The 26,983-nt window shown below is 34.4% G+C and overlaps 5 protein-coding genes across 5 annotated transcripts; all 5 read left to right on the forward strand.

The window, feature by feature from the left end:
- Window positions 1-1,902: 1,902 nt before the first annotated feature.
- Window positions 1,903-5,826, forward strand: LOC132052124 (probable glycosyltransferase At3g07620). The gene is made up of 4 exons (XM_059443497.1): window positions 1,903-2,873; window positions 3,362-3,492; window positions 4,110-4,458; window positions 4,813-5,826. Exons 1-4 carry the CDS (start codon window positions 2,262-2,264, stop codon window positions 5,479-5,481), a joined length of 1,761 nt encoding a protein of 586 aa, XP_059299480.1. The 5' UTR covers window positions 1,903-2,261; the 3' UTR covers window positions 5,482-5,826.
- A 2,963-nt stretch (window positions 5,827-8,789) lies between these two features.
- Window positions 8,790-10,925, forward strand: LOC132053910 (disease resistance protein Roq1-like). The gene is made up of 3 exons (XM_059446002.1): window positions 8,790-9,122; window positions 9,225-9,478; window positions 10,238-10,925. Exons 1-3 carry the CDS (start codon window positions 8,790-8,792, stop codon window positions 10,923-10,925), a joined length of 1,275 nt encoding a protein of 424 aa, XP_059301985.1.
- Window positions 10,923-15,652, forward strand: LOC132052125 (disease resistance protein Roq1-like). The gene is made up of 4 exons (XM_059443498.1): window positions 10,923-11,345; window positions 11,463-11,741; window positions 11,923-13,515; window positions 13,604-15,652. Exons 1-4 carry the CDS (start codon window positions 11,076-11,078, stop codon window positions 14,933-14,935), a joined length of 3,474 nt encoding a protein of 1,157 aa, XP_059299481.1. The 5' UTR covers window positions 10,923-11,075; the 3' UTR covers window positions 14,936-15,652.
- A 1,181-nt stretch (window positions 15,653-16,833) lies between these two features.
- On the forward strand, window positions 16,834-18,746 carry LOC132054541 (protein TAP1-like). The gene is made up of 2 exons (XM_059446527.1): window positions 16,834-17,187; window positions 18,435-18,746. The coding sequence occupies exons 1-2, from the start codon at window positions 16,932-16,934 to the stop codon at window positions 18,488-18,490; spliced, it is 312 nt and encodes a 103-aa protein (XP_059302510.1). The 5' UTR covers window positions 16,834-16,931; the 3' UTR covers window positions 18,491-18,746.
- A 3,624-nt stretch (window positions 18,747-22,370) lies between these two features.
- On the forward strand, window positions 22,371-25,259 carry LOC132052127 (large ribosomal subunit protein eL8z-like). The gene is made up of 6 exons (XM_059443500.1): window positions 22,371-22,513; window positions 22,604-22,853; window positions 24,274-24,443; window positions 24,534-24,662; window positions 24,736-24,828; window positions 24,913-25,259. The coding sequence occupies exons 1-6, from the start codon at window positions 22,511-22,513 to the stop codon at window positions 25,042-25,044; spliced, it is 777 nt and encodes a 258-aa protein (XP_059299483.1). The 5' UTR covers window positions 22,371-22,510; the 3' UTR covers window positions 25,045-25,259.
- Window positions 25,260-26,983: the final 1,724 nt, after the last annotated feature.

Here is a 26,983-nt window from a genome sequence, read left to right on the forward strand (position 1 = left end):
TAAAAGATTACTAATAAAGTTAAATTGCTAAAGTAAATTTTAAAGATAAGTTAAGAGGGGAATTTTATGTATTTTTCGATAGATAATTTCATATTTATGTATGTTTTTGTAATGACTCGTCCACGAGTATCCCCAGTAGTTCATTTTACGGTAATAGCCGGTTTAGTGGCGCGCTTCAAACACATTATGCTTCTTATATGCATCCTACTTAAAATAATATAAATATTCTTTTTGAAGAAAAAAGGGCTATGATTTGCTACTCCACAATTAAATACCGAACAAATATAATCTCAAATTTAGAGGGTGTTTGGATTGGCTTATTTTAATCCGTCTCAAATTTTTTGTCATGATTACTAAAAATAGTTGTTTCAAATTATTTATCGTTTTAGGAGTTCAAGATAAAATTAATTATATTTTGAGTAAAGGGTCAAAAACACACCTAAACTATCACGTTTTTTTGTGTTTCATACCTGAACTATCCGAAGTGAGCAAAACACACCTAAACTATCACTATATCTGATTAGTAAAACACACCAGGCCGACTGACTAGACTAAATGTTTGACCTCACTCACCTAAAAACGCGTGAAGCAAAATTTAATCAAAAAATTTTGGTCCATTTGGCATAGGTAGCTATATTTTTTGACTCATTATTATTTTTATTTTTAAAATTTTTCAATTAATTCTTTAAAACCCTAAGCTCTCCCCTTTCTTCTTCATCATTTCTCAACGATTCTTCTTCATCATTTCTCAACGATTTTTCTTCATTTCTTCTTCTCTTGTGCAGATTTTTTTCATTTATTTCTTCTTCATTATATTTAAAATCCTAAATTTTTATACAAAATCCCCAATATTTTGTGACATGAAGAACCCTAACTTTTTTTTTTTTTTTAAAGAAAATCAGCAACTAATATGGAATCTATGATGAAATTGAAGCTTAATGGGGGAAAGCAAGACACCATCCACAACAGAGATGAGACCAATGTCCGAGAAGAAGAGAATATTCGGTGTCAATTTTACAATATTTTTACAATGACCGGTGATTTCTAATTTTACCCAAACATATTACCCCTTTAACTTTAAACCTTTTATTTATCCATGTGGAATAAACTTCTGCCACAGTGGAATTATTTATCCACGTGGAGTGCCACGTGGCACTATTTTTAAACAAAAAAAGAGAGTGTAGTACACACACCATAAAAGTATATAAGTCCATGTGTGTTTGCTGCTCGTATAGTGATAGTTTAGATGTATGTTTCTTTCACTTTGATAGTTCAGGTATGAAACACAAAAAAAACGTGATAGTTTAGGTATGTTTTTGACCCTTTACTCTTATTTTTTTTTCCTATTTTACTCTTAATAGAATTTTGTCATTAATGGAGATAACCATAAATAGAATAAACATTTAATGGAAAGAGATTATAATTTAGATATAAATAAGGATAAAGTTAGTCAAATACTCCTCCTAATTAATTCTCCCTTCGGATAAAAAAAAGTGTCTACTTAGCCTTATTTTCTTGGGTAACAAAAAAGTCCACTTATCAAATCAAGAAATAATTAATCTTATTTTTTCAGATTTGCCCTTATTAAGTGTTATGTGATTCAATCCAATACCTATTTAATTAGGGACAATTTAGTCAAATTACCTATTTTTATCTAGAAATTAGTATTTTCATAAAAGGTGTGCAAATAGCTAAGTAAACATTCTTTTTATTCCGAAAAAAGTATTTCTTAAGAGGCGTATACGATAAATAAGCAACAAATAAGCTCTTTTCTACTGGTGTTTGAGAAAGATGAAACTTTTAGGCCAAAAAATATACAAAAATTAATCCAAAGTCAAAAATTGGGTATGCTTATGACTTTTAGCTTTAGCTTATAATCTAATTTAAAAAGTCAATTCAAATATCCTCTTATACTAATGTAACCCCGTACAATCCCCGTAACCAAACGGCTGTTTAATGTACTCTCGGCACCAAAGTATCTGCTTTGACTAATACTTTCCTCAGTTCTCTATACACTCACTTTAATGTACTTTTAGTTCTTTGACAGTATTGCTGACATTTTCGTTAACAGCAAAATGGAGGGTTACATGTTTATTTCTCAATGTTATGTTTTCAAGTAGAAGTGGGTTTATTTATCAATTATTGAGAGCCAATTCTAGCCCCTCTTTTGTTTTTTAATTCAGAATAGAGGTGACAACTCTCTCCAACCTGCTATATTTTGACTCTCAAAATAGCTTTTTGCTAATTCCATATTTTTCTTGATGGGGATTGGACTTCAATTTCAAAGGTTATGTTGTGTCCAGAGTGTTAAAAAATTGTTATCAATCTTTGGAATTGTGGTAGCTGTTGTGGTGCTGGTATCTCAATTACTTGCACTTCCATATGAGAATTACATATCTCTTCTATCAAATAATGCTGCTAGACAGTTGGAAAATGTTACAAATGTGGATGGAGTTGGCTACAAAGATGAAATTGGTTTGGCTACTGATGAAAATAGGAGTAATGTGGAAGTTGATTCAGTGCTAGGGTTTCAGAAATCAAGAACCAATACTTATCCAGAAAAGAGATTGTATGCAAATTCAACTATAGGGTTTCACTTGAATATAAGTATAGATTCAAGACCAAGGGAAATAAGGAATCAATCGGCTCGCATAATCAATGTGGAGAATGTGATTGCAGATACTGGTAATAAGACGTCTTTACCATTTAATGATAAAGGGTTAATGGAAAATCAGGCAAAGGGTTCCAATACTAAGTTGGTACAAGCTGGTTTCAAGATTGATGGTGCCTCGATAATGAAGAGTAAAAGAAGAAGACCGGCATCAATATCTTACATGAACTCTTTAGTGCTGCAGAACTCTATTAGTTCAGTGGTATGACTGCAGATGTCAATTCTAACTAGAGTGAAGATTAAGGGTGTGTTTGGTATGAAAGAAAATGTTTTCCATGGAAAATAAGTGATTTTCTTGCTTATTTTCTAGTGTTTAGTAAGTAAGCAGAAAATATCGTCTCGTCGACATTTATATATAATCTAGGCAAACACTGTGGGGGCGAGAGGTTAAGGGTCGGGGTGAGGTTGCCTGTGGTGGTTGGCTGGGGTGGGGGGTGGAGTGATAGGGAACGGGGAGGAGACAAGTGGTATCACTTATATATGAGACTTGTTTTCCCTATTGCCACCAGGGAAGTTATTTTCCTGATTTTTAAGCAACTTTTTTTCCTAGAGAAAATGTTTTCTGAAACATTTTGACCAAACATTGGAAAATTGGAAAGCACTTTCTATGAATATATTTTCCTCCATACCAAACACACCTTAATGATCAATTCATTCTTGTCATCTTACTGCTTGAGTTGTTGGTTGTAGAGACCACAATGGAATTCTGCACATGAACGGGAACTCCGAATCGCGAAGCTTCAGATTGAAAGTTCTCCTATAATTAGAAACATTCCAGAAGTTCATGCATCTATCTTTCGAAATTATTCCACGTTTAGGAGGTAACTGGATTTGCTTTTGATTCTTAGTTACTACAACTTATATGAATGTGTTCATGCTTTAATGTATCGTTAGATCTTTATTGCAGTAGGTATGATTGCAACGCATTTATTCATCACCAAAGTGTTTTCGAGTCTTCCTGATGCTGCAATATAGTGCGAATGTAGCTATTATATTGGTTTGGCAGGTAGGAAAGGCTTGAGAAATGTTTATCAAATGGGAACATTGATTCGTCCATGCCAAAATATCTGATTTTCCCCCGGATATTTATACTGTTAAGAAGTGCAGCAATCACTTGAATATTAAAACCTAAGAAAATAGTATCTCTGTTTTAGAAGTACAACTATATACTTGTGATTTGCTTTAAACTTAGTTCCATGAGCTGACTAAATGTATTGTTACTTTCTTTTATGCTTAGTTTTGTTTCAAGGTGACCCACCTGTTGGAGGTATTATCATGTGCCCAATGAATAGAGTTTTTGCATTTGTTAGCATGAGATTGTGATACATTATAGCCATTTGAAAGACAGTTTCATTTTGTACTATAATTGAGTCAAATAATCAGCCTTGTTTTGGGGAAAAGCATGCACCAGATGCTGAATTCTTTGATCCTATTGTAGGAGCTATGAGCTGATGGAACGCGTCCTTAAAGTGTATGTTTATAGGGAAGGGGAAAAACCAATATTCCATCAGCCATATCTGCGAGGTATTTATGCTTCTGAAGGGTGGTTCATGAAACTGATGGAGAAAAACAAACAATTTCTTGTGAAAGATCGCAAAAAGGCTCACTTATTTTATTTGCCTTTTAGTTCTCTGAGGCTAAGAGAAGCTCGATCAGAACAAAATTTTACTCACCAGAAAGATTTGGAAAATCATCTCAGCGATTACATTGGAAAAATCTCAAGAAAATATCATTTCTGGAATAGAAGCAGAGGAGCTGATCACTTTTTTGTTGCTTGTCATGATTGGGTATGCTTTCTCTTGAACTCTCCATTGTGAATGTTGCGTTCAAGTTTTGACAGTCTAATTGTGTCAATCTACTCCTCCTCAAAATCTCTTCTGGCAATTTTAGGGAAGTGAAAGAATAAAGGAGTTCTTTTACTTTTCAATAAAAGTTTCTGGTCAAAGCATTCAGTTATGTTTTTGGTTCTTTCATTTCTTTGGAAAAAAGTTGAGTTTTGAAGAATTATAGGATGTTTTCTGAATCTGCTACTTGGATGGCGTCCTTCTTTCCAAATCTGGAGTACCATCACCTTCAACACTTTATTTTGCTGTCAGGTGTCCATGTATCATTCTTTTACTAAAAGCAAAAGTACGTTATAGGCACCCCGACTCACGAGGAAGAACATGGAAACTTGTATTAGAGTTCTCTGCAATTCAAATATAGCTGGAGGCTTCAAGATAGGGAAGGATGTCTCTCTGCCAGTAACCTATGTTCGTTCAGCTGAAAACCCGCTCAAGGATCTGGGAGGAAATCCTCCTTCAGCAAGACCTGTCCTTGCCTTTTTCGCTGGAGGCCTTCATGGTTATCTCCGTCCTATCTTGTTGAAACATTGGAGTGACAGAGAACCTGATATGAAGATTCTTGGGCCTATGCCTCGTGATCCTGAGGGTAAAGCAAAATATAGGGAACTTATGAAAAGCAGCAAATATTGCATATGTGCTAGGGGTTATGAAGTCCATACCCCAAGAGTTGTGGAGTCCATACACTATGAGTGTGTCCCTGTGATCATATCAGATAATTATGTGCCACCTTTCTTTGAAGTTTTCGACTGGGAATCGTTTTCTGTCTTTGTTTTGGAGAAAGATATACCAGATTTGAGAAACATCCTTCTTTCAATTCCTGAGGAGAAGTACATGGAGATGCAGCGTAGGCTGAAGATCATTCAACAGTATTTCCTTTGGCACAAAAGTCCTGTAAAGTATGACTTGTTTCACATGATCCTTCACTCAATCTGGTATAACAGAGTATTTCAGGTAAAATCTAAGTAAGAATGTCAAAGGACTTCAGGATCTTTTATATGGAGGGACATCAGTAGGAGCAAATCCCGATAAAGGATTCTTGAAAAGAGTAGAGGAGACGCAGATATCTTAGATGATTTGAATGCTTGAAAAATCATATGCAGTACCGGATATGATCAAACTCTTATACATGAAGAATGTACCTGCCTGATAACTGTTTAAGCTTAATTAGTGAATTGATAATGTTGGCGAGGTGAAGTAAGCACTAAGTGCTGATGCCTGACAGTATCCTTCCTCTTTGATGCCCCGTGTATACTTGTATAATGCTCTGACAATTTACCTATTGTTGCCATTTATCTATAGATGAATTTCCTAGCTCTCTTTCCTAATTCATTTTCCGTACCTGCCACATTTCTCTCAAGTGGAATGACACCCAAAATCTTTGCTAGCCTGACAGTTCGAGCTTTGATTCATTTCTTTTCTCTTTTTCTCATTTCTTTTCTCTTTTTCTCAATCTTGTTCTTGCATTGTGGAGCTTTTGGCCTTAAAATATCGCAATGGCTTTTTATACTTATCTCTGTAAGGATTCTGATCTTTCCATTTTCTCCCTTCTCTGTAGAAGTGGAATTGTGATCCGGATGCATTACTTGCTTATGGGTGTAAGAAATTTTGCTAATTTACAAATATTGTAGCGAGAATTCTTTTAAATTGCTGTTCGAGTAGAGCAGGTCATGTTGTGGATACACTCATACTGCCGTATAGGGATGGCAGGTGAGGCGGATTGGGGCTTAACCCGCAAAAATTTCAACCTGCCTCGCCCTGCTCCACTTAAGTTTTTTTTTCTCTGTTTTCATTTTGTTATTTTGCTAAAACAAACGAAAGTTTAACATTTCATTGCCTACAAGCCCTATTTGATACCTGGAATTAGAGCTGTCAATATGGGTAGTCCAATTATTTTTGGGGCTTATTTTGTAGCTAATTTATAAAACTTACCTTTATGTCGCTTTAAAAACCATCCCGTTATTTAAGTAGGGTTGGCTAAGATTTTTTTAGCCCGTATAGAAGTGAGGCTCAAAAGCTCAGCCTTTCTTGGCCTCCCAGCCTCAAGGGTTATTATTTGAATCGGCCCCGAGTAAAAAAAAAAAGAATAATAAATAAATAAATTTTAAAAAAATATATAAGTAAATTAAATAAAAAGGTAAAAAGTAATGAGAAAAAAGAATGTACTTAATACTAAGTAGTAATTAGAAACTGGAGTAATACTTTTTAGTCTTAGAATTTATATTATGTTTAATTTCTATTGAACGTGATCTGAATTAGTAATTAAAAATAATAATTTATATTTATTCTCTTGATATGGATTTGCACAAGAATTACAAGAAAGGGTGGTAGAAGATTCTATTTCATATTGCAAAAGTTTCGTGTTCAAATTGTACCAAAAATCACTTAGAAAATGTTATTTCGAAAGACGAAAATACTTAAAAATTTGGCAGATTATTTTACCGCCCATTTAGAGCCAAGGAGTTTATTTGTCATTTCTGTAGCAATGACGATTAAAAAATGTTGCTTGCTCATTTAATTCTTTGTGCTTTAGAAATTTGGGTTGGCCAGCCAATTTTGATAGCTCTACTTCGAACGAAAGAAATATGTACTTTTAATCACCAAAAGCTTACTTTGAGACGCATCACTTTTTCCTCATTTTTTATTTTTTTTTTTTTGTCTGATCAAGATCAGTGGTAAGATGATCCAGGTCGTTTATACTGATTTGTATCCTTGTGCTATTTTACACTACTGTACCAAAACAACTCTTTATCAACCCCCCGTTAACAGCTACGGTCAACTGTATCACTATCGTTACCAAATGAGAATATGTCCTTATTTGCCAGAGGTTGAATTTTTTAGACTAATCAATTTCTAATTATCGTGATTAGCACCAGAAGGTGCCACGTCTCCTGCATGGACCGATTAAACCGTTTTTTGCTATTAATTTTTTCAAACCCCCTAAGTGAAAATTCTGAATCCGCCATTGATTACTAAATATACCGTTCTCGCTACCGATTTCCTTTACCGCTAAAGACCATTTTCATTAACAGTTGAAGGCAAAATTAAATAATTAAAACTCTGTCATTTTTATTATTTTAGTCTTTTAAATGAAATGATCACATTTCAATAGGGTAACCGTATAGACAAATATTCTAAATTAGAGTCTCATTAGCTCATTATCAAAGAGAATTTTCACGTATTTGATCATGACAAAAAAAGGGGTGTGAACTTTAATAAACCACAACGAGTTATTCCCTGAACCAACTACATTTTGTACGCTTTAGGTATTTAGAAAAAAGTATTCCGTAGTTATTTGAGAATTCTTTACTCCCTCTGTTCACTTTTACTTGTCTATTATTCTAAAAATAAATTTTTATTTTTACTCTCACTTTTAGCATATCAAGACAAGATAATTTCTTTTTTTCTGTTTTACTCATAGTATTAATTACTCATTTAAAATCATCTTTCCAATTCATTATGAATATGCACTAATTAATATGAGTATCACGGCAAATTAAGCATTTCATTTATCATTTCGTAAAGGATGTGCAAAGTCCATAGTGGACAAGTAAAAGTGAACGGAAGGAGTATTTCTTAAGGAGCCGTTTGGACATGGTTTGAAATCATGGTTTGAAACCATGTTTGGACATGCAATTTGAATTTCTTAAGTTGTGTTTTTTCGTATAGACATAAAAACCCCACAAGTTGTAAAAACTATTAAAATATTTTCAATTCTTATACAATCTTACCAAATGAGCAAGTCATAGTTTATAACAAAATTAATCTGACTACTAGAAGGCTTTTCTAAAAAATACAACATCAATTAATCAAACTTTAGTTCAATACAAAAGAAAATTTAGCATGAATAGTAATGTAATTACTCTTTAATATAATCATCACACATAATAGACATAAATAAAGGTTGGTCAGTGGTTAGTAGGAGTAATTGTTAAAAATATATATAAACTTATGGATCTTTTTTTTATAAAATATAAATTTATGTTTCAAATTTTATATTTAAAAATTTTGAACTCATAGTTTGAAATCTCAAATCATGTCTTTTTAGATGATTTAGGATTTCATGAGATAAAATGCATGTCCAAATACTGATTTCATCTTATAATTTCAAACCTCATGTCTAAACGCCTACTTAGATCCGGTCCCATTGAACGTCAACCTGGATTTTTTTTTGCTGTTGTCACATTCTGGTCGACTCAATTATTATGGAGAGAGAAAAATAATGGTACTCTTCAAAAAACAGGTCATCTTCCCCTTTGATTCATCCAAATTCTTGAATGGAATCTCCCTCTTCTTCCCTACATAGTTATGATGTATTTCTCAGTTTTAGAGGTGAAGATACACGCTCCAAATTCATAAGCCATCTATATAAAGAGTTAGATCAAAAAGGAATTCGCACATTTAAAGATGACAAAGAGCTAAAAAAAGGGAAATCAATTTCACCAGAACTTTTAAAAGCCATTGAAGAGTCAACATTCGCCATTATCGTTCTATCTGAGAACTATGCTTCTTCTTCATGGTGTTTGGATGAACTGGTGAAGATAATAGAATGTAAAAACATTTTTCAACTCACTGTTATACCTATCTTCTATAATGTGAGTCCATCAGATGTACGTCATCAAAGGAAGAGTTATGCTAAAGCTTTTGCGAAACATGAGAGAAGAATCCCGACTTTTCTTACTACTTCTGTTCTTTCTTCTTCATTGGTTAAGACTTTGTTTTTTTTCTCATTTCCTGTTTCTCTGTCATCATCCTATTTACTCCAATATGCTTCTGAGCAAAACAAGGACAAAGTTGTCCTGATTTTATGTCTCCTAGTTTTGTGTTTCTTTTTCTTCTTCTTGCTTTTCGTTAATCGTGATAGGAGAAACATTAAGGGGAACGTGGAGAAGGTGCACAAGTGGAGAAAAGCATTGGAGGATGCAGCAAGTATTTCAGGCTACGAAATACTCGATGCACCTAATACGTAAGTGCTGCTTTCGTCAGAGTCCGGATTCAGGAGTTAAATTTAATCGAACTCGTTAAATTCAGGAGAATTCAAAATCTGTTAAAATTTACTAGCAACTTTTCATTCGCACATATATATATGTTTGATGTCAACAGAACTGGGTTCAGTCGAACGCATTGCTCAAAGGCTCTGTCCGCCTACGATATGTATGATACACAAAATTATAGACAAAGAAATAGGCATCACACTATACGTAAAGATGTCTTTGAAAAGATAGAGCAAGTAAATAATTGAACCGGTGGATACCAAAGGCGGATTTAGGATTTAAATTCTATGGGTTCAATTTTAAGATTATTAGCATTAAACCCATTATATTTTTGAAGTCTATTTATTGCAATTTTAGTAAATTTTTACACATAAATTTATGTTCCACGTTGAAAGTTAGGAGTTTATATTGTACCCATAACTATAATGCTACATACGCCTTTGGTGGATACATAATCTTTTTCATTAGAATGAACTAAGTTATAGCTGAAAATAACACAAATTAAAAATCAAACAGTTGGTTCACTGCAACAAGTTTGGTTTATATAGAAAATAAATCTCTCTTCTTTCTGTTAGATAATGCACTTCTCCGTTACTGGATGAAAAGAGTTTATATGGTCCTGAGTCGCTCCACTTATTACCTTAATGTTTTGGGTTGAATGTTTAGATTGTGCTCGCTTTTCAAGTTTTCTCGATGCTCTCATTTATCTTAGTGATTCGTATGCTTCTCAGGAATGAAGCAGATTCAGTTCAGTGGGTAGTCGATGAGATCTTAGATCAGCTGGTTTACAATAAGACAAAACCTGAAGAGAAACTAGTGAACATAGATGCACTTATAAGGGATGTTAATTCATTGTTTTTTAAGGAGGAGGATGTTCGGGTGGTTGGAATTTGGGGGATGGGAGGATCAGGAAAAACAACTATAGCGAGAGCATTTTTCGATAGATATTCTAATCAATTCAAGCATAAGGTTTTCCTTGCTAACATTAGGGAAGTGACACAAAAGGATGGAGCGGAACACCTGCAATCTAACCTCATATCAGAAATCCTAAAATCAAAGTCCATACATGTAAAGGATGTTTGTGAAGGAGCCAACATGATAAAAGACCGGCTTTGCAAAAAGAAGGTTTTATTAATTCTTGATGATGTTGACAATAAATATGAACTAGATGCATTGGCTGGAAGCACTTCCTGGTTTGGCAAGGGCAGTAAAGTGATTATAACAACAAGAAATAGGAAGCTGTTGACTAAGCCTGAAGTTGATGAGACTTATGTGGTCAACCTCTTGCCTGATGGTGAAGCTCTTCAACTATTTAGTTTGCATGCATTCAATCAAGCTATTCCAGCAGAAGGTTTTGAGGAGCTCTCACAAGAAGTCATAGATTATGCTAAAGGTCTCCCTTTAGCTCTTAAAGTCTAGGGTTCTTTCCTTTATAATCGTGATGTGCTTGAATGGAAAAGTACAATAGAAAGGCTCAACATAATCCCAGAAGAAGGTATTTCAGAAGATGCAATTGTAGAAACTTTAAAAATTAGTTATGATGGGTTGAAAGATAGTTGGCTAAAGGAGATGTTTTTAGATATTGTATGTTTCTTTAGATGGTGGAGGGAATGTGAGGTCAAAGAGATACTTGATCGATTTTATTCCAACTCTGCTATTGGACTAAGTATTCTCAAAGAAAGATCACTCATATATATTTCATGTGGCGTTATTGAAATACATGATTTAATAGAAGAAATGGGCCACCGTATCGTACGCGAAACTCATCGAGATGAGCCTTGTAAACATAGCAGACTATGGAAAGAAGCAGAGATCAGCAATGTCTTGATGGGATGTATGGTAGGAACTGTTAATTTTATACTTCATTTAGTCGAACCATGTATTAATTGCTGATGATTTTATTCAGTTGCTCGCTTACACTTACCCCCTCTCCCCTCTTTTGTATCTCTTTTTTAGGACAAGGGCAATATTCAGGCTATATGTTTGGAGTATTTCTTCCCAGAACATATGGAATTTAGTGGAGATAGGGCCTTCACGGGAATGCATAGACTAAGACTACTCAGAATCTTTGGAGGAAAATTTCCAAGAGGTCTTGAATATCTTCCCAGTGAGCTAAAATCACTTTATTGGTCGGGATATCCTTTAGAAAGCTTGCCAAAAGATTTCCTAGGAAGAAAGCTCGTTGCACTTGAAATGCCCTATGGCAAAGTTTCCCGGCTATGGGAAGGAGTAAAGGTATGTAGTTTTTCTGTTTGTGTTTATAAACACATTAATAGGTGTCATAAGCAGTGTTAAATTCATTAAAAGCCTAGAATACTCATTTTTGTCATACAAGTTTTAAAAGTTTGAATAAAATATGCTACGTCATTGGACAACATTATAAACGCTTATCTTCTTTCCTTGTTTGTCTAAACAGTGTTGTCTCAATTTGGAAATAATTGATCTTTCACACTGTCAGAAATTAGTGGAAACACCTGATCTTAAAATGATTCCACATTTGAAGAAGTTGATCCTAAGGAACTGCAGAAGTTTGAGAGAAGTTCACCATTCCGTTGAATTCCTCAATGAGCTCAGACTGTTAGACCTCGAAAGTTGCCAAAATCTTGTACATCTCCCCGGTTGTATTTGGAGACTTATAAACTCAAAAGTTCTGGATCTCTCTCATTTCTCAATGCTTAAGAACTTGCCAGAAGTTCTCGGCAAAATGGATTGTTTATGGATACTTGAGAAGCTGAAGTTGGTTGGCTGCTACCAATTAGCAATTCTACCCCGCAACATTTGGAGATTGAAACATTTGGAAATTTTTGATATCCGTCATTGCTTGAAGCTTAAGAAATTACCAGAAATTCCAGAGAAGATGGATCGGCTATTGAAACTCAAACTAGACAGGTCTGGGGTACGCGAACTACCTTCTTCAGTGAAGCATCTTAGCGGTCTAAAATATTTGGGCTTGGAAGGGTGCAGAAATCTTGCAACCCTACCTACCAATATTTGGACTCTAAAAAGGTTAGAAATCCTTAATCTCTCTGAGTGCTCGCGGCTTGAGAAGTTACCTGAGATTCTGGAGACCTTGGATTGTTTAAAGCATCTTATGCTAAACAATTCAGGGATACGAGAATTACCTTCTTCAATTTACCATCTAAGAGGCCTGATTTGTCTAGATTTGACTCTCTGTGAAAATCTGGCAATTCTTCCCAAGGGTACTTGGAGATTGATGAGTCTGAAGTTTCTTTACCTATCTCAGTGCTCAAAACTTAAGAAACTGCCAGAAATTGGGGATGATATAGCTTATTCATCAGTACTTGAAATCCTAGACTTGTCGAGTAACGAAAATCTTGTGTCTCTCCCTAGAACCATCGGAAGGTTGACGAACTTAAAAATCCTCAAAGTATCTGGCTGCTTGGAAATTGAGACAGTTCCAGAAGGGCTAGGTGATTTAGATCAGTTGGAGGAGCTTCATGCAGATGATACTGCAATTCAGTATCTGCCTTCTTCCATCACACGCTTGAACACACTGGAATTCTTGTCCCTTCGGAAAAAACTATTCATACACCGCCAAGTTTCTTCAAGTTTTGTGTTTCCACATGTGTCTACAGGATTTCGCTCATTAGTCAGTTTAGATCTAAGCAATTGTTCTTTAATTGAAGGAGGACTTCCTTGCACTTTGGAATGCTTATCTTCTCTTATTTCTTTAAACTTGAGCGGGAATAATTTCCTCTTTTTACCTGATATTAGTAGACTTTGCTGCCTTCGTTTCCTTGATTTGACATTTTGTAGTAGGCTCCATGGACTGCCTGAACTTCCACCGAGAATAAAGGAACTTTATGCAGATGCCCGCCTTGCTTTGATGAGTATTCCAAAATTTTCTTCCAAGTACAAAGATTTGGATGTGATATCATTCATTGATGAAGCAGAGAGAGATGTTTCTATTTATCAAGAAAACCAATCAGGGACATGTAAACGCCACCAGCCATGTAAGGAGTTGATTCAGTTTTCAGCTCATCTAGAGGTATGTAAGCCCCTTTAAATGATGCATATAGTCAATTGATATGTGTCTGGTTTCATGGCTAATAATGAGATGAACTTCCTTGACTCAGGGAATGTTTAATGTGTTGCACAAAAGGAATACTTTTAGCATTGCCTTTCCAGGTTGTGAAATTCCAGTTTTGTTCAACTATCAAGAGAGAGGTGCATATGGGATCTCAATTAAGCTGCCTAGCAATTGGTTCAACGAGAGGTTCTTGGGATTTTCAATATGTTGTGTTGATGAATTCAGATCTCTCGAAAGAAGTGATGGTTATTCAGATTTTGAATACCAATGTGTAAACAGCTCTTACGAAACCATCATAGCGAAGTTGATACCCCTTGATGGTGAACCAGAGCAACCAATTTTGGAGTCAAGGTGTGTGGCAGCCACGACTTACACTAATATTAAATCATCACATGTTTCCTCTGTGTTCATGCCATTTGATTTTCCAAGCATTCACGTTGATAATTCAAAATTTTACTGCCTACTTGAGGTATCGGGTGAATCAAGAATTCGTACTCATTGGGGTGTTCGCTTGCTATATGAGAACGAAATTAAAGACTGGGAATCATTATGGCGTCTGCCCATTAACATTTGGCATAAAATGAAAATTTGGCATTTATCAGCTGATACACTTCCAGTGGGATCACTAATAAATCAAAAACACTATGAAGAATCGAGCATGTCCCGTTCTAGAGGATTTGAATGGTCCAGAATGATGAAAATTTGGCGTACTGCAAATGCTACATTGCTGGAGGGATCCTTTCAAAAACAAGAAGTTTGGAAAGAGATGAGCTCGTCCAAAGATGCAAGAAATGGATCGAAACAGTTGAGAGGCCCCGCAACTTCACCAGCTGCCTTGAGGAAATGCCAAATATTCCCAAAAAATGGAACTTGCTTGTTTTGCCATCTAGTCGAGGAAAACATTGTTCACCTATTTTTTCATTGCCGCATAGCTCGGCTGGTTTGGCTTAAAATATGGGGTATTAGGACAGAGGAATTCCTTGAATTCACCACTCAAGAATGGATTCATGTTATTCTTAACCCTGAAAAGTTATTTGGTCTCTTAGCTCCAAGTAGGGACCAATTTGTTGTGTTCGCCGCAATTATATTCAGAAAGATATGGGAGAAAAGAAACCGTATGCTTCAAGGGGAGGATAATAGGTTGAATGCTGATGAGCTTTACAGAGCTGGAAATGAGGCTACAAAAGAAGAAAAGTTACTTGATCGGTTCTTGTCGGACTTGCTTGAAACCAAATTTGACACATGTGAAACTGACAGATCTGCAGAACCAGATGATATTGAGAAGTATGATATATATGATGATGATGATGATGATGATGATGGTGATATTGAGCTTGATCACATCAGTGATGTTGAGTATCACTCTTTCACATTCTAGCTTTATTATTATTGTTGTTTTGTTTATTTTAGAGTAGAATTGGACTTACAATCTCACTCTGATGAGTGATATAGAACTAATAGCACTTTAGAAATTATGCGAAAAATACAGCATATTATAATTTTACCTATTCGATGAAATGAATATTTATATGTAAAGTTTAGCCAGAATTATGTCGTACGACTCAAGTCTCAGAAAGTGAAAGATACAATTTTTTAGGGACACAAGAGTAACTTAAAATGGGTGAAAATCATTTACATTCAATTTGGTTTACTAAATAAGGATGTCAAAGGACCTCAGGATTTTTGATATGGAGGGACCTCGGTAGGAGAAAATCCCAATAAAGGACTTAGCATAGAGGAAAGAGCAGAGGAGATGTAGATATCCCAGATGATTTGAACGCGTGAAAGATCATAGGCGCTACAAGATTTGATCAAACTCTGTGTATACATGAAGAATGTTCCTGTCTGGTAACTGCTTAAGCTTAATAAGTGAATTGCTATTGTTTGCTAACGGACTTAAGCACTAAGTGCTGATGGCTGATAGTATCCTTTCTTTTTGCAGCCCGTGTATTCTTGTATAATGCTCGGATAATTTACCTAGAGTTGTCATCTGTCTATAGAAGAACTTCCTAGCTTTCTTCCTTAATGCCTTTTGCATACCCACCACATTTCTCTCAAGTGGAATGACACAGTTCTTTGCTAGCCTGACAGTTCGAGCTTTGATTCATTTCTTTTCTCTTTTTCTCAATCTTGCTCTTGCCTTCGTGCATCGTAGTTTCTGCTCAAACCTTGTATTTGTATTAAGAGATTATCTAAATATATGTAAATATTTAACTGTGAATCCAGTTATTGTTATATCTTAACTTGAGATCGTTATAGGAACCCATAAACTTCAAATCCTGAACTTGCCTCTATCTCTGGTTTCATTGGGGAATTTTGGTAGAAAACACTGTGTGTTTTTTTTTTCCTCTTTTAGAAAATGATGGTTTACAAGAGCAATTTGTAGCAGTAAATTGCTTCCAAAGAGAGAACTATGAAGGAATGGGAAAAACTCTTCCAAGTTGCTGGTTTTAGTGCATATGAAATAACAACCACCTCTTGGCTTGAGGTCTCTAATTGAAATTCATCCTTAAAAAGAACACGATGATGGATCTTTCCACTTACTTATCAGCCCATAATTCACACTTACTTTCTTCAAGAAATAACTTTTTGTTTGACATCTCGTTGATTCAAGAAAATGGAAGTTGATTCGGGCAGGAAAAGTGAACAACTGATAGTTGGCGTGTCTTTTGATAAATAGTTGGTGATAGTTCAGGTAGGAAACTCGCATACCTAATAGTTCAGGTGTGTTTTTTACGATTAACTCTATATGTAACGAGATTGCCACAAACCGCACGTTCCTTAGTGGAGCTTAAAAGATTGCCAATCGCTGAAAACTATATACGCTCCAGCTAAATTAATTAGGTAACAGTCCAAATTTGCTCATGAACTATGTGAAGTGATCTAAAAAAAAATCCCTGTTATTTGGTTTAAACCAAACAATGAAAGTAGTTGAAAACCAAGTAATACTAATTACACTTAAATTTAATGCAGATATATTCTCTCACCAAAAGTTTTACACCCTAATAAGAAATAATAAATCCTCTAACGAGACAGTAAAAACTGGAAAAAATACTATGCTACTGTAGCTGATCAGATGTTTTAGCTATTAATGAAGTGAGATTTTCAAAGCCTCCATGAATGTTAGATGATCAACCAGAAGGTAACAATTAGGTAGAAAAAAAGTAGGTAGCACAGCATAATTGTATTTGCACTCACCCCTTCTCACATTGAGCAAACGAACCACTCGAAACCAAACCTTTACATTCCTTAAAAAAAAAAAAAAAAAAAAAAAAAAAAAAAAGGAAATTACTAGTCCCTATATATATGCATACCTTGTGATCCAGAGCTTCACAATTGCAATATTACTAGGTATAGCATTTTGAGATATAGACATGGAAATGAAATGGCTTACTCTAATGGTAACAATGATGGCAGCCTTGGCCATATTTGAAGGTGATTTGGCTATGGCCAATCTCATGGAGGTGAAATGTATAGAACATTGCATGAATGATTGCAAAATAATTGGCATAGCTACTGCTGCCTGCCTGAAATTCTGCCCACTTCACTGTGTTCCACCTATGCCTTCACCTGAAGTCCGCTATTGCAGTGTTCGATGCATTCTTGAACATTGTGTTGACTACCAGAACGGTATGTTCTTCCGTTCCAATTTATGCGTGTCATATATTTCTTTTTAGTCAGTCATAAGAAAATGTCATACAGTATTTTCTTATTTTAAAATAATTTAACTTTGAACTCATTTTATTCTTAATGAGATGATTTATAGCCATATCAATGTTTGTGACTTGTTTTAAACCATGAATTTCAAACGTCTTTCTTTCTCTTCTTAAACTGTGTGCCCAATCAAAGTGGATTTAAATTGGGACATAGGAATGACTATTTTCTTGATATCCTATTTTACACCAATAAGATAATTTAACTGACTATAGCAAGTTAACATTACTCTAATTTTCAAATTTTCTTATTAGGCGATGAAAAGTACTCTGTTGTAAGTCGACTTAACACAAATGGAGTGCGAATGAGTATACTCTTATATGCACAAAAAATATTGGCTTAACAGTTAACACATGGTCAATACCTTAAACTTGTCAGGATATCCATTTAGGCACTTGAACTAAGCCATGTTCTAATTGAACACATCAACTCCTAATAAAAGTGTTTCAATTAGATACTTTTGATTCAAATTTTTAAAAAAATTGTACGTGTGTTTTCATTCGTTTATTAAGTAGTTAAGTCAATCACATAAAATAAGTCATCTCCTTTAATTATACGCACCAACCTCAAATAGAAAATGTCTGCAATTTTACAGCTTATTGAGGCGAATGCGTACATTGAAGGAGATCACATTTTTTATGTGGGTTATTTGACTACCTACTAAACGAATGAAAACAGACGCAGAAAAATTTCAAATTTTGAACCCGAAGTGTCTAGTTGAACACTTTATTAGGAGCTGAAGTATTCAATTGGAACAAGACTTAATTCGAGCGTTCAGATGAAATATCCTCACAAGTTTAAGGAGCTACCTATGTATTAAGCCTAAAATATTGATTCGCACGCTTTGGAACATTAATGTGAGCCAAAAATGCAGATTATTTCCAGCATTTTCTAAATTAATTCTATTGAGCATTTTTATACAAGTTTGTTGGACATGAAAAAGGATATTTCTGCACAAAAATTCTTTTCATGAAAATAGTTATCTAAACGATGAATATTAATTGAAATTTTTAAATGTTATTTTGCTGACAAATTTATTTTGTACTACTTTTTCTTTTTTCTGCAAATGAATCTTCGCCCCTTAATTTTGGTGCTCTTTCCTTTTCAATTTAATTGTCAGATTATTGTTAAAACTTAAGGTGCTTTTTGGTATATATTTGCAGAGGAAGAGAAGCTGGTAGGCTGCGCATCCAACTGCAGGAATAAAAATCACTGCTGAATGTGTTTCTCTCAGGAGTTACTAGTTTTATAAATTAATGCATGATCTATGTCAATTAATTGTAGGGAATGATATGTATGAGGAAATAAAATAATTACGGTAGTTTTTTCTTTATCATGATTTACACAAATATTCAATATCCCTGCCAGTCGTGCTGTATTACAAGACAAAATTGTGACACCTATTCGGGTGATCCAATTATGAAATTTCAGATGCTAAACTTTATTACCTAAAATTATATTATTTACACAATGCAAAAAAGTGACAATAAGTTGTTCCATTTTGTTTAGCGCACTATGAATAACAAGCATATGATCTATCTCAACTCTTCAATCGACAAAATAAGGTCATCAATTCGACTGTTTCAAGTTTTAGGATTTAGAAACTTAAAAATTTAATTACTCTCTCCACAAATCAAATTTAGGAATGATTTATTCAATGAGTTGCTCCTTCCTATGATCCCGGTAAAAACCCTAAACTCTTGAGAGTTGAGATCGGATTGTCGTTGGAAAAGCGTCTTTAGGCTAGTCAAAGTTTAGGCCATACTTTTGGCAACAAATTTTATACATTAAGGGTCGTTTGGACGTGATTTCAAATCATGATTTGGAATTAATTATTTGAAATCAGGTTGATTAATATTTGAAAGTTGAAATTTTGTTTGGACTTACAATTTGGACTTCTTAAATTGTATTTTTTTCTCATAAACATGGAAACCCACAATTTGTGAAAACTATCAATACTTCTTCAACTCTTATACAATCTTACGAAATGAGCAAATCATAGTTTATAAACAAGGTATATGAATATCCTAAGGCGCTAAAATTACATGTCTCCATATTCCTTTTATAAATAAATGCTCGTGATTACATGCTGCTATTACAAACTTTCAAAAACACATAATTTTAGAAAGATCAAATCAACAATAATAACAACTAGTTATTCTTTAATATAATCATTCCATGTGGTACATACGATCTCTTCACGTCAAATATAAATCTTATACAAAATATAAAATGATGGGGTTTTTTTTACAAAATATAAACTTATGAGTCAAGTTTACATCTTAAAAAGTTCAAATCACAATTTGGAATTCCAAATCCTACTTTTTGCAGAATTTGGGATTTGAAATCATGATTTGAAGTTAAATTTCGTGTAAATTTCATTAAAAAACATTAATTTGAAATCAAACATGAAATCAAGCTCCCAAATCCTATGGCTAAACGCCTACTAATTTATTTATGTTTTTAAGAGAACAACCCTTAGAAGTTCTTAATTAATCTATACAATTAGGCTATGACATAACATGACAAATTATTCCAAAACACATAAGACACATTGCATGTATTACTAAAAAATTCCGTTTTAGAGGATAAAATATGGAAAATGGGCAAAATGTCCTTAACGTATTAGAAATGGTTAAAAAATGTCCTCTCTCTATCTAGTGGATCAGATTTGCCCTTTCTTTTAATTTGGATGAAAAATCGAGTAGCCCAAGGCAAATTATTCGGTTTTTTCGGTTCGGTGTTTAAAAATTTCCTTTGTTTTTTATAACAAATTCGGTGTTATATGACATTTGTTCGGTATTTTTAATTAAACGAATTTTTTTTTTTTTTTTGAAGATTGAATACATGACTACAATTTTTTTTACGATACTCAATCCACTCTCTCAGGCCCAAATTAATATATCCAAAGCCCATTACTATAGAGTATAAACCCATAATTTCATTCATTTATGTGATATATTTCCTCACTTCCTCGGTTCTCTCCTCTTGTCCTCGACTTAATGAACCGATGAATTGCAACATTTAATGATCGGCTTGACATCCATAACACAAAAAGATTACATCACGAGTTCAAATTTTCATTATTCATTCTTAAATGTGATGTATGTTAAGTGTGATGTATGTAAAGTATGCTAATATTGGTGCATCTTGGATTGTTTGGTTTATGTATATTAGAAGTTAAAAACCTTTAGTAACTATTCTTCATGTTGGCCTTTGATGGCTCTGTTCATGATCCATTTTCTTGTTGCTTCTAGCTTAATATTATTTTCTGTATGATATCAACTTCTATGTCTTCTTATGTGTTTTAAGTTAGGTAACAAAACAATGTGGTATGGGAAGTTAACACAGAAGTCAATATTTTGGTGATGATGTTTACTTATTTATAAGACTTCGGGATATATATGAAGCATCTCATTTTGAAACAATCAATAAGCATTCAATAATCACCCCTAATTTTACAAGCAGAAATTAGCCCATTTTAGGCCCATGTTAAAAAAACCGAATTAGAAAAACCGAAACTGAACCGCCCCAACTTGAAAAAACCTCGGAACCGAACTAATTTGGCGCGGCGTTCGGCGTCGACTTTCAAAAAACCAAACCGAACTTTGAAAAAACTAAACCGAAGATTTGAACGCGCACCCCTACTTTCTTCCACCTATTTGGATGAAAAAATGCCCTTAATATTATTTTTAGTCTTAAAATTACCCATTTATTAACAACACAATTATATGACATTTAATAAATTTTAATTAAACATGTGGCCTTCAAAGGTGCAAATATACCCTTAACTTTGCGATTTAGAGCAGACATGTCCCCGTTAAAAAAGTGGTGCATATATACCCCTGCCGTTACACAAATGGTGTAAATATATATCAAAAGTTTTTATGTGATATATTTGCACCATTTGTGTAACGGCAGCTAAGGTTTATGTGGAAAAAAAAGACAACATTCCTAGTAGGCAGTTGGCCATAGAAATCAAATATTTTTCATTTTATTTGGACTTTTGAAGTCAGTGTTAAAGATGGAGTTGGTTTGATTATGTTTTTTTTGCAAAAAAAAAAAAAAAAAAAAAAAAAAAAAAAAAAAAAAAAATAGTTGTTTGAGCTCCCATTTGGCCATATATTTTAAAGTTGAAACTTATAACTTGAAAATTTGAGTTTTTGAAGTTGCGTTTGAGGATTCGTTTTACCTGGAAAATATTTGAAATTTTGTGAGGGGAACCGGTGTTTGGACCTTGAAATTTTTCTGCAAACATATTTTTAAAATATGATCCAAAATCTATGGTCAAACAGAGATTTGAAGATAAATTTTCAAAATTTGTGGTCAAACGCTAGCTAAGAGTAAAATAGGGTTTTATGTGTTTTTCAAACTCCAAATATAACTTCAAGTTTTATTTGAAATTTTCGTGGCCAAATGCTGATTTTTAAATAAAGTAAAAATAAAAATCGGGAAAAAATGAATAATTCTCATGGCCATACGGGTCCCTAATTTTGTGAAACTTGTTGAGCAATTCGCAGGAATGCCCTTATTTTGGGGTGGTCTTTAATTTTTTCCCTTCGTTAGAACCCCTTGGTTTCGGGTTCAACCTCCCCCCCCCTCTCCCCCCGCCCCCCTCCCCAAAAAAAAAATTCAATTTTTTTTTAAAAAAAAATCGCAAGGTAGAGTTTGGATTCGCAAGGCAGAGTTTTGCTATCTTAAGACGAAGTTTGAAACTTTACCAGATCAGGTGGAGTTTGACTCAAACTTTGCGTAATTTGGTAAAATTTTGTTTTCAGGCATGCCAAAACTTCTACCAAGGTGCACGAATTTTGCTTATACCTGAATGCAATACTCTACCTGCAGGCAGAGTTTTGCATGTAAGGTAGAGTTTTGAATTCAAATTCTATTTGAGGTATGCCTTGCGAAATTCCTTTTTTTCTTATTTTTTATTGAGCTGAAATTCGAACCCAAAATCTTAAAATATTAGGCGAAAGACAAAAATTAAAGACTAGTGCCTTTGAAGGACAATCCGCACAAAAAAAAAAAAATGAAATTTGTTTGAGGTTGTATATAGTTTAAAAAGATGCAGGGCCCAAGTTCTGAAAGGGCAGGGCCCAAGCTCTGGTCAGGCCCATTGAGGAACGGCGAATGCATTATTATACCCTAAACTCAATTTTCGATATTCCTACTCATATAATAGAGCATTCCGCCTCCGTTAGGGTTTGTTCTTCTTCCGGTCGTCATCTCAAGACGAAAAATGGTAAGCACTAGCCATGGTTTACAGTCAGTTATCGCAACTCAGTATGAAATCGTGTTCTCTCATTGTTTTCTTTGTGTAATTATAATGTAGGCTCCAAAGAAGGGTGTAGCAGTAGCATCAAAGAAGAAAGCAGCAGAGAAGGAGAAGAAAGTGAATCCAGTATTTGAGAAGAGGCCAAAGCAGTTCGGAATAGGTGGAGCATGGCACAAACAGGATCTAGGGAGGTTTGTGCGTATGCCAAAGGTTGTTCAGCTTCAAAGGAAGAAGAGGATTCTCAAGATGCGATTGAAAGTCCCTCCTGCTCTTAATCAGTTCTCCAAAACCCTTGACAAAAACCTCGGTCAGTACCCACTATCAGTCGACAGAATACAAGTAGTTAAATAAAACAATTCTAATATCGAGTGGAAATAATATTGAGGCCAAAGAATTAGCTTTTACATAGTCAAAAATCATCATGGAAATGCTGCAAATAGACCCTTGACAAGAATCTTGGTCAGTATGACTAATCTACTATTATTAACCTAATTTCCATTTTCATGTGTTTTGTTAATTAGTTGCTGTATTTTTATCAACAATCAGTTGACTATTCATCGATGTCCAGTTCGCTCCATTTGTAGCTGTTCTGTATTAAGTAAGATGACTTTTTGACTATGTAAAAGCTAAATTTCTAGCCTCAATATTTATTCCACTCGATTGTGAGCCTGTTTTATTTAAATACTTGTATTTTGTTGAGCTACTTAACCTAATTAAGCATAGTTCCTAATGTGTTCTGTTAATTAGTTGCTTTGTAAACAATCGATCTACCATTACTTTATGTCTAGTTCACTATATTTGTAGCTGATCTATTTTGATTATGGAAAAGAAAGATGGCCTTTTTTCTATGTAAAAACGAAATCTCTGGCCGCTATATGGATTCCACTCGATATTAGGCCTGTTTATTTTAATACTTGTATCTTGTCGAGCCACTTAGTATGAGTTGCTAGCCTTCATATGTGTTTTATACTGCTTGTTATCATTCTGAACTTTTAACGGAAATGATTGCATGAGTACCAAAGACTTATTATGTGGAATGGAGTACTTTTATAAAAATGAACTGTGTACTTTAAGACAGTTTAATGAGTTGGTGTTTATGCTTGGTGTTGTGGATTCTTATAATTCCAGTTTTGTCCTTCGTTGGTGAAAGTTTGCAAACTCGTCAGCTATTGCTGGGTGAGCAAAATGGATAATATCTCCAGGCTCACACCTCTGACAACTATTGGATATATTACATTTTGTTGGATTTTGTCATCGAATAATATGTTCTGCATATTTTTAGTTCTGTACATATGGGTATATTTTCTTTTAAAGAATGATTGATTTGACTCGTACCAGATAAAAAAGAGTATTTGTTATCTACCATGGAATCATGTCAAAAGATTTCTCTGGATTCTCTTAATCCAAGGGAAATGAATAATGCCGCTATCATTGTGGTTTTCTTTCTGTCATTTCTATTTCCTTCTCTTTCTTGTTTCTCATTTTCCTTGTTCATTTCTATTTCCGGCAAAAATTCATTTTTGGAAAATGTGTTCTGTAATACCTAACACCTTTTAGTAGTCATTCTTGCAAGAAACTGCGATGTAATACTTCTCTAGTAGGCTACAATTGATTATAACGTTTGTCAGCTCACTGAACTTTTGTTTGATTTTACTTGCAATGTGCTATTTTATTTTGGTGATGCTGATTTAAATTTAATCTATGGCCTTTGCTTTTTGAATTTGCAGCTACAAACCTCTTCAAGATGCTTCTGAAGTACAGGCCTGAGGACAAAGCTGCAAAGAAAGAGCGTCTTGTGAAAAGGGCTCAAGCTGAAGCTGAAGGAAAAACTCCTGAAACAAAGAAACCCATTATCGTGAAGTATGGGCTTAAGCACATCACTTACCTTATTGAGCAGGTTTGTTTTGGTCTTGCAAATTCACTTATACTTTCTCAAGCTCTTCTCTTTCACCTTTCTAGTAACTATTTTCCATTGATGTCCTTTCAGAACAAAGCTCAGTTAGTAGTGATTGCTCATGATGTTGACCCAATAGAGTTGGTTGTCTGGCTTCCTGCACTATGCAGAAAGATGGAAATTCCTTACTGCATTGTTAAGGGGAAAGCACGTCTAGGATCGGTAAGCAACTCCTAGTCTGTAATCTTAATGCTTCCCAACAGATTAGAGACTGATACTTAATCGCTGTACACAGATTGTGCACCAAAAAACTGCTTCAGCTCTGTGTTTGACAACCGTGAAGAATGAAGACAAAATGGAGTTCAGCAGAATTTTGGAGGCAATTAAGGTATCTCTATTAAAAAATAGTTTGGTTTGCTTTTTGCTGTAAAGCTCTTCTAGGATTTCTCTTGATGCATGTTTACTTTTTCAGGCCAACTTCAATGACAAGTATGAGGAGAACAGGAAGAAGTGGGGAGGTGGTGTCATGGGTTCTAAATCACAGGCCAGGACCAAGGCCAAAGAGAGGGTTCTTGCCAAGGAAGCTGCCCAGAGATTGAACTAAGAGCTTGTGGTGATATATTCACTGCAATTGCATTAGAGAGTTGCTCTGCTAAATTTTGGGTTTTCTTCACATGTTTGACAGTGTTAGAGATATTAGTTTGATAAGTCTCTTTATGTTTGCCTACTCCTGCAGAGTTCTGCTCTGCCGAAGAGTTGTTTATCTGGAGTTTTTGTTAGATATTTTGCTGAGTTAATATCTGTTCTGGTTTATACGAAGGATGAACGCCCACTTGAGATATTAGTGCATAATCAATTAAATTTAGCAGGTGATGAGTCAGGAATCAGCTCGAGAGCTGCTATAGATGAGTGACCAACACTTTACCTTATAGATCTCTTATCAGTTCTGCAGGAGAGACCTCCTAATACTTCAGAAGTAAAAGTTTCATATTGGCAGACTCATGTGAGAGATAATTCGAATAATTGTATTAGATCTAAAACACTAGTAAAGTAATTCAATTTCAGGCCCTTTTTACTCTGTGATGTGGAGATTCATTGAGTATAGTAGCAGTAGAAAGAGCTGTAGAAGTACCAACATCTTTTGGTTGCTGGAAGGTGATCTCTCCACTTATTTTTATAACAACTTGCATTTTCTAAAAATTGTTTGTTTGTAGAAAAATGAGTAGTCTTCCGTACTGAAGCAGCAATTTATGTTTTCTCGTTATTTATGCAAGTTAAAAACAACAAGAAAATAAGTATTGCTCCAATTCGAGTGACCTACTCTTTGAATCCAATTTCATCTTTTATGTGAATTCTAATACACTCTTTATACTCGTGGTGGACTAAAAAGAGTTTCACCTAGGGATTTTAAAAAGCGCATGATGCATACATATATATATATATATATATATATATATATATATATATAAAAAAGCACATGACGCATACATTTATTATATATATATATATATATATAAATAATATGAGGATATCATCATAAATTAACTAATTTTACGGCCACTGTTGATCTATAGCAAACTTTTTTCCTTTACCTAAATTTAGAGTAAGCACTATGAGCAAATTCACAGAAGCGTAGTTACTCTTTGTACTATATATTCCCTCACACCCTAAAAAGAAAAAGAAAAACGATTTAGAACAGGAAAACACAAGTTGGTGAGGGGGCTTGATGGTGCAAACTACAATACTTGTGATGTTTATTAACAAAATTTAACTTTTAACTAATTTTTCCCATTATGTGCATAAGACCATTATGTCTCATCGTTATGTTTGTATTTCTCACATCTTCATAACCTGCTGCATAATCTCAATTGAATATCATATCTTCAATCATTTTGTAACCTTTTATGTGATACTATAAATAAAAATATGAAAAGTGATACGTGATACACTTGAAAGAAATAAAAGAAATCTATCTTATCTTGTCTTTCCTTATTTCTTGTTTCGGAAAAGGGCTATACCCTGTACTATTGGAAAAGGGCCTAATATACCACTCGTTATCTTTGAAATTAAATATCAAGCTAGTTATCTTTGGGGCCAAATATACCCTCATCCGTAAAAGTTGTCCAATATGGACATCTAATCCTACGTGGTTGCCACACATTTGATGAGATGGATGCCACGTGACATGCCACCTCAACACTCCTAACCCATTTTATCGCTCCCCTCTATTTATTCTTCCACCACTAAAATTTACTTCCCTCCACCACCATTACCGTCACCACAACCATTATTATTCCTTCCTCCAATTTCGTTATCATCTTTGACATTGTTACTTTTTACCTTGATTTCTTAAATTAAAGATCACCGTTGCCGTTTTGTTCAAATTGCTTTAAAGTTTTAAGCTATGGATATTCCAGCTGCAAAGCAAAGATATATTATCTATTTCTCCTCCAACATTCCTTTCAATTTACTGAATTTTATTAAGTAATATTTGATATATCATTTTACATTGTCAATATGTAATGAGAAATATCTCAATATAC

The sequence above is a fragment of the Lycium ferocissimum genome, chromosome 4 (genome assembly GCF_029784015.1).
Source record: "Lycium ferocissimum isolate CSIRO_LF1 chromosome 4, AGI_CSIRO_Lferr_CH_V1, whole genome shotgun sequence".
In the NCBI taxonomy this organism is placed as follows: Eukaryota; Viridiplantae; Streptophyta; class Magnoliopsida; order Solanales; family Solanaceae; genus Lycium; species Lycium ferocissimum.

Coding starts and splice junctions, on each gene's coding strand:
- LOC132052124 (XM_059443497.1), top strand. CDS start 2,262: ATGGGGATTGGACTTCAATTTCAAAGGTTATGTTGTGTCCAGAGTGTT. Junction 2,874..3,361: donor AGAACTCTATTAGTTCAGTG/GTATGACTGCAG, acceptor TGTTGGTTGTAG/AGACCACAATGGAATTCTGC. Junction 3,493..4,109: donor AATTATTCCACGTTTAGGAG/GTAACTGGATTT, acceptor ATCCTATTGTAG/GAGCTATGAGCTGATGGAAC.
- LOC132054541 (XM_059446527.1), top strand. CDS start 16,932: ATGGAAATGAAATGGCTTACTCTAATGGTAACAATGATGGCAGCCTTG. Junction 17,188..18,434: donor TTGTGTTGACTACCAGAACG/GTATGTTCTTCC, acceptor ATATATTTGCAG/AGGAAGAGAAGCTGGTAGGC.
- LOC132053910 (XM_059446002.1), top strand. CDS start 8,790: ATGGAATCTCCCTCTTCTTCCCTACATAGTTATGATGTATTTCTCAGT. Junction 9,123..9,224: donor ATAATGTGAGTCCATCAGAT/GTACGTCATCAA, acceptor TCATTGGTTAAG/ACTTTGTTTTTTTTCTCATT. Junction 9,479..10,237: donor ATACTCGATGCACCTAATAC/GTAAGTGCTGCT, acceptor TATGCTTCTCAG/GAATGAAGCAGATTCAGTTC.
- LOC132052125 (XM_059443498.1), top strand. CDS start 11,076: ATGTTTTTAGATATTGTATGTTTCTTTAGATGGTGGAGGGAATGTGAG. Junction 11,346..11,462: donor ATGTCTTGATGGGATGTATG/GTAGGAACTGTT, acceptor TCTCTTTTTTAG/GACAAGGGCAATATTCAGGC. Junction 13,516..13,603: donor AGTTTTCAGCTCATCTAGAG/GTATGTAAGCCC, acceptor TCCTTGACTCAG/GGAATGTTTAATGTGTTGCA.
- LOC132052127 (XM_059443500.1), top strand. Junction 22,854..24,273: donor AACCCTTGACAAAAACCTCG/GTCAGTACCCAC, acceptor TTGAATTTGCAG/CTACAAACCTCTTCAAGATG. Junction 24,663..24,735: donor GGAAAGCACGTCTAGGATCG/GTAAGCAACTCC, acceptor CGCTGTACACAG/ATTGTGCACCAAAAAACTGC.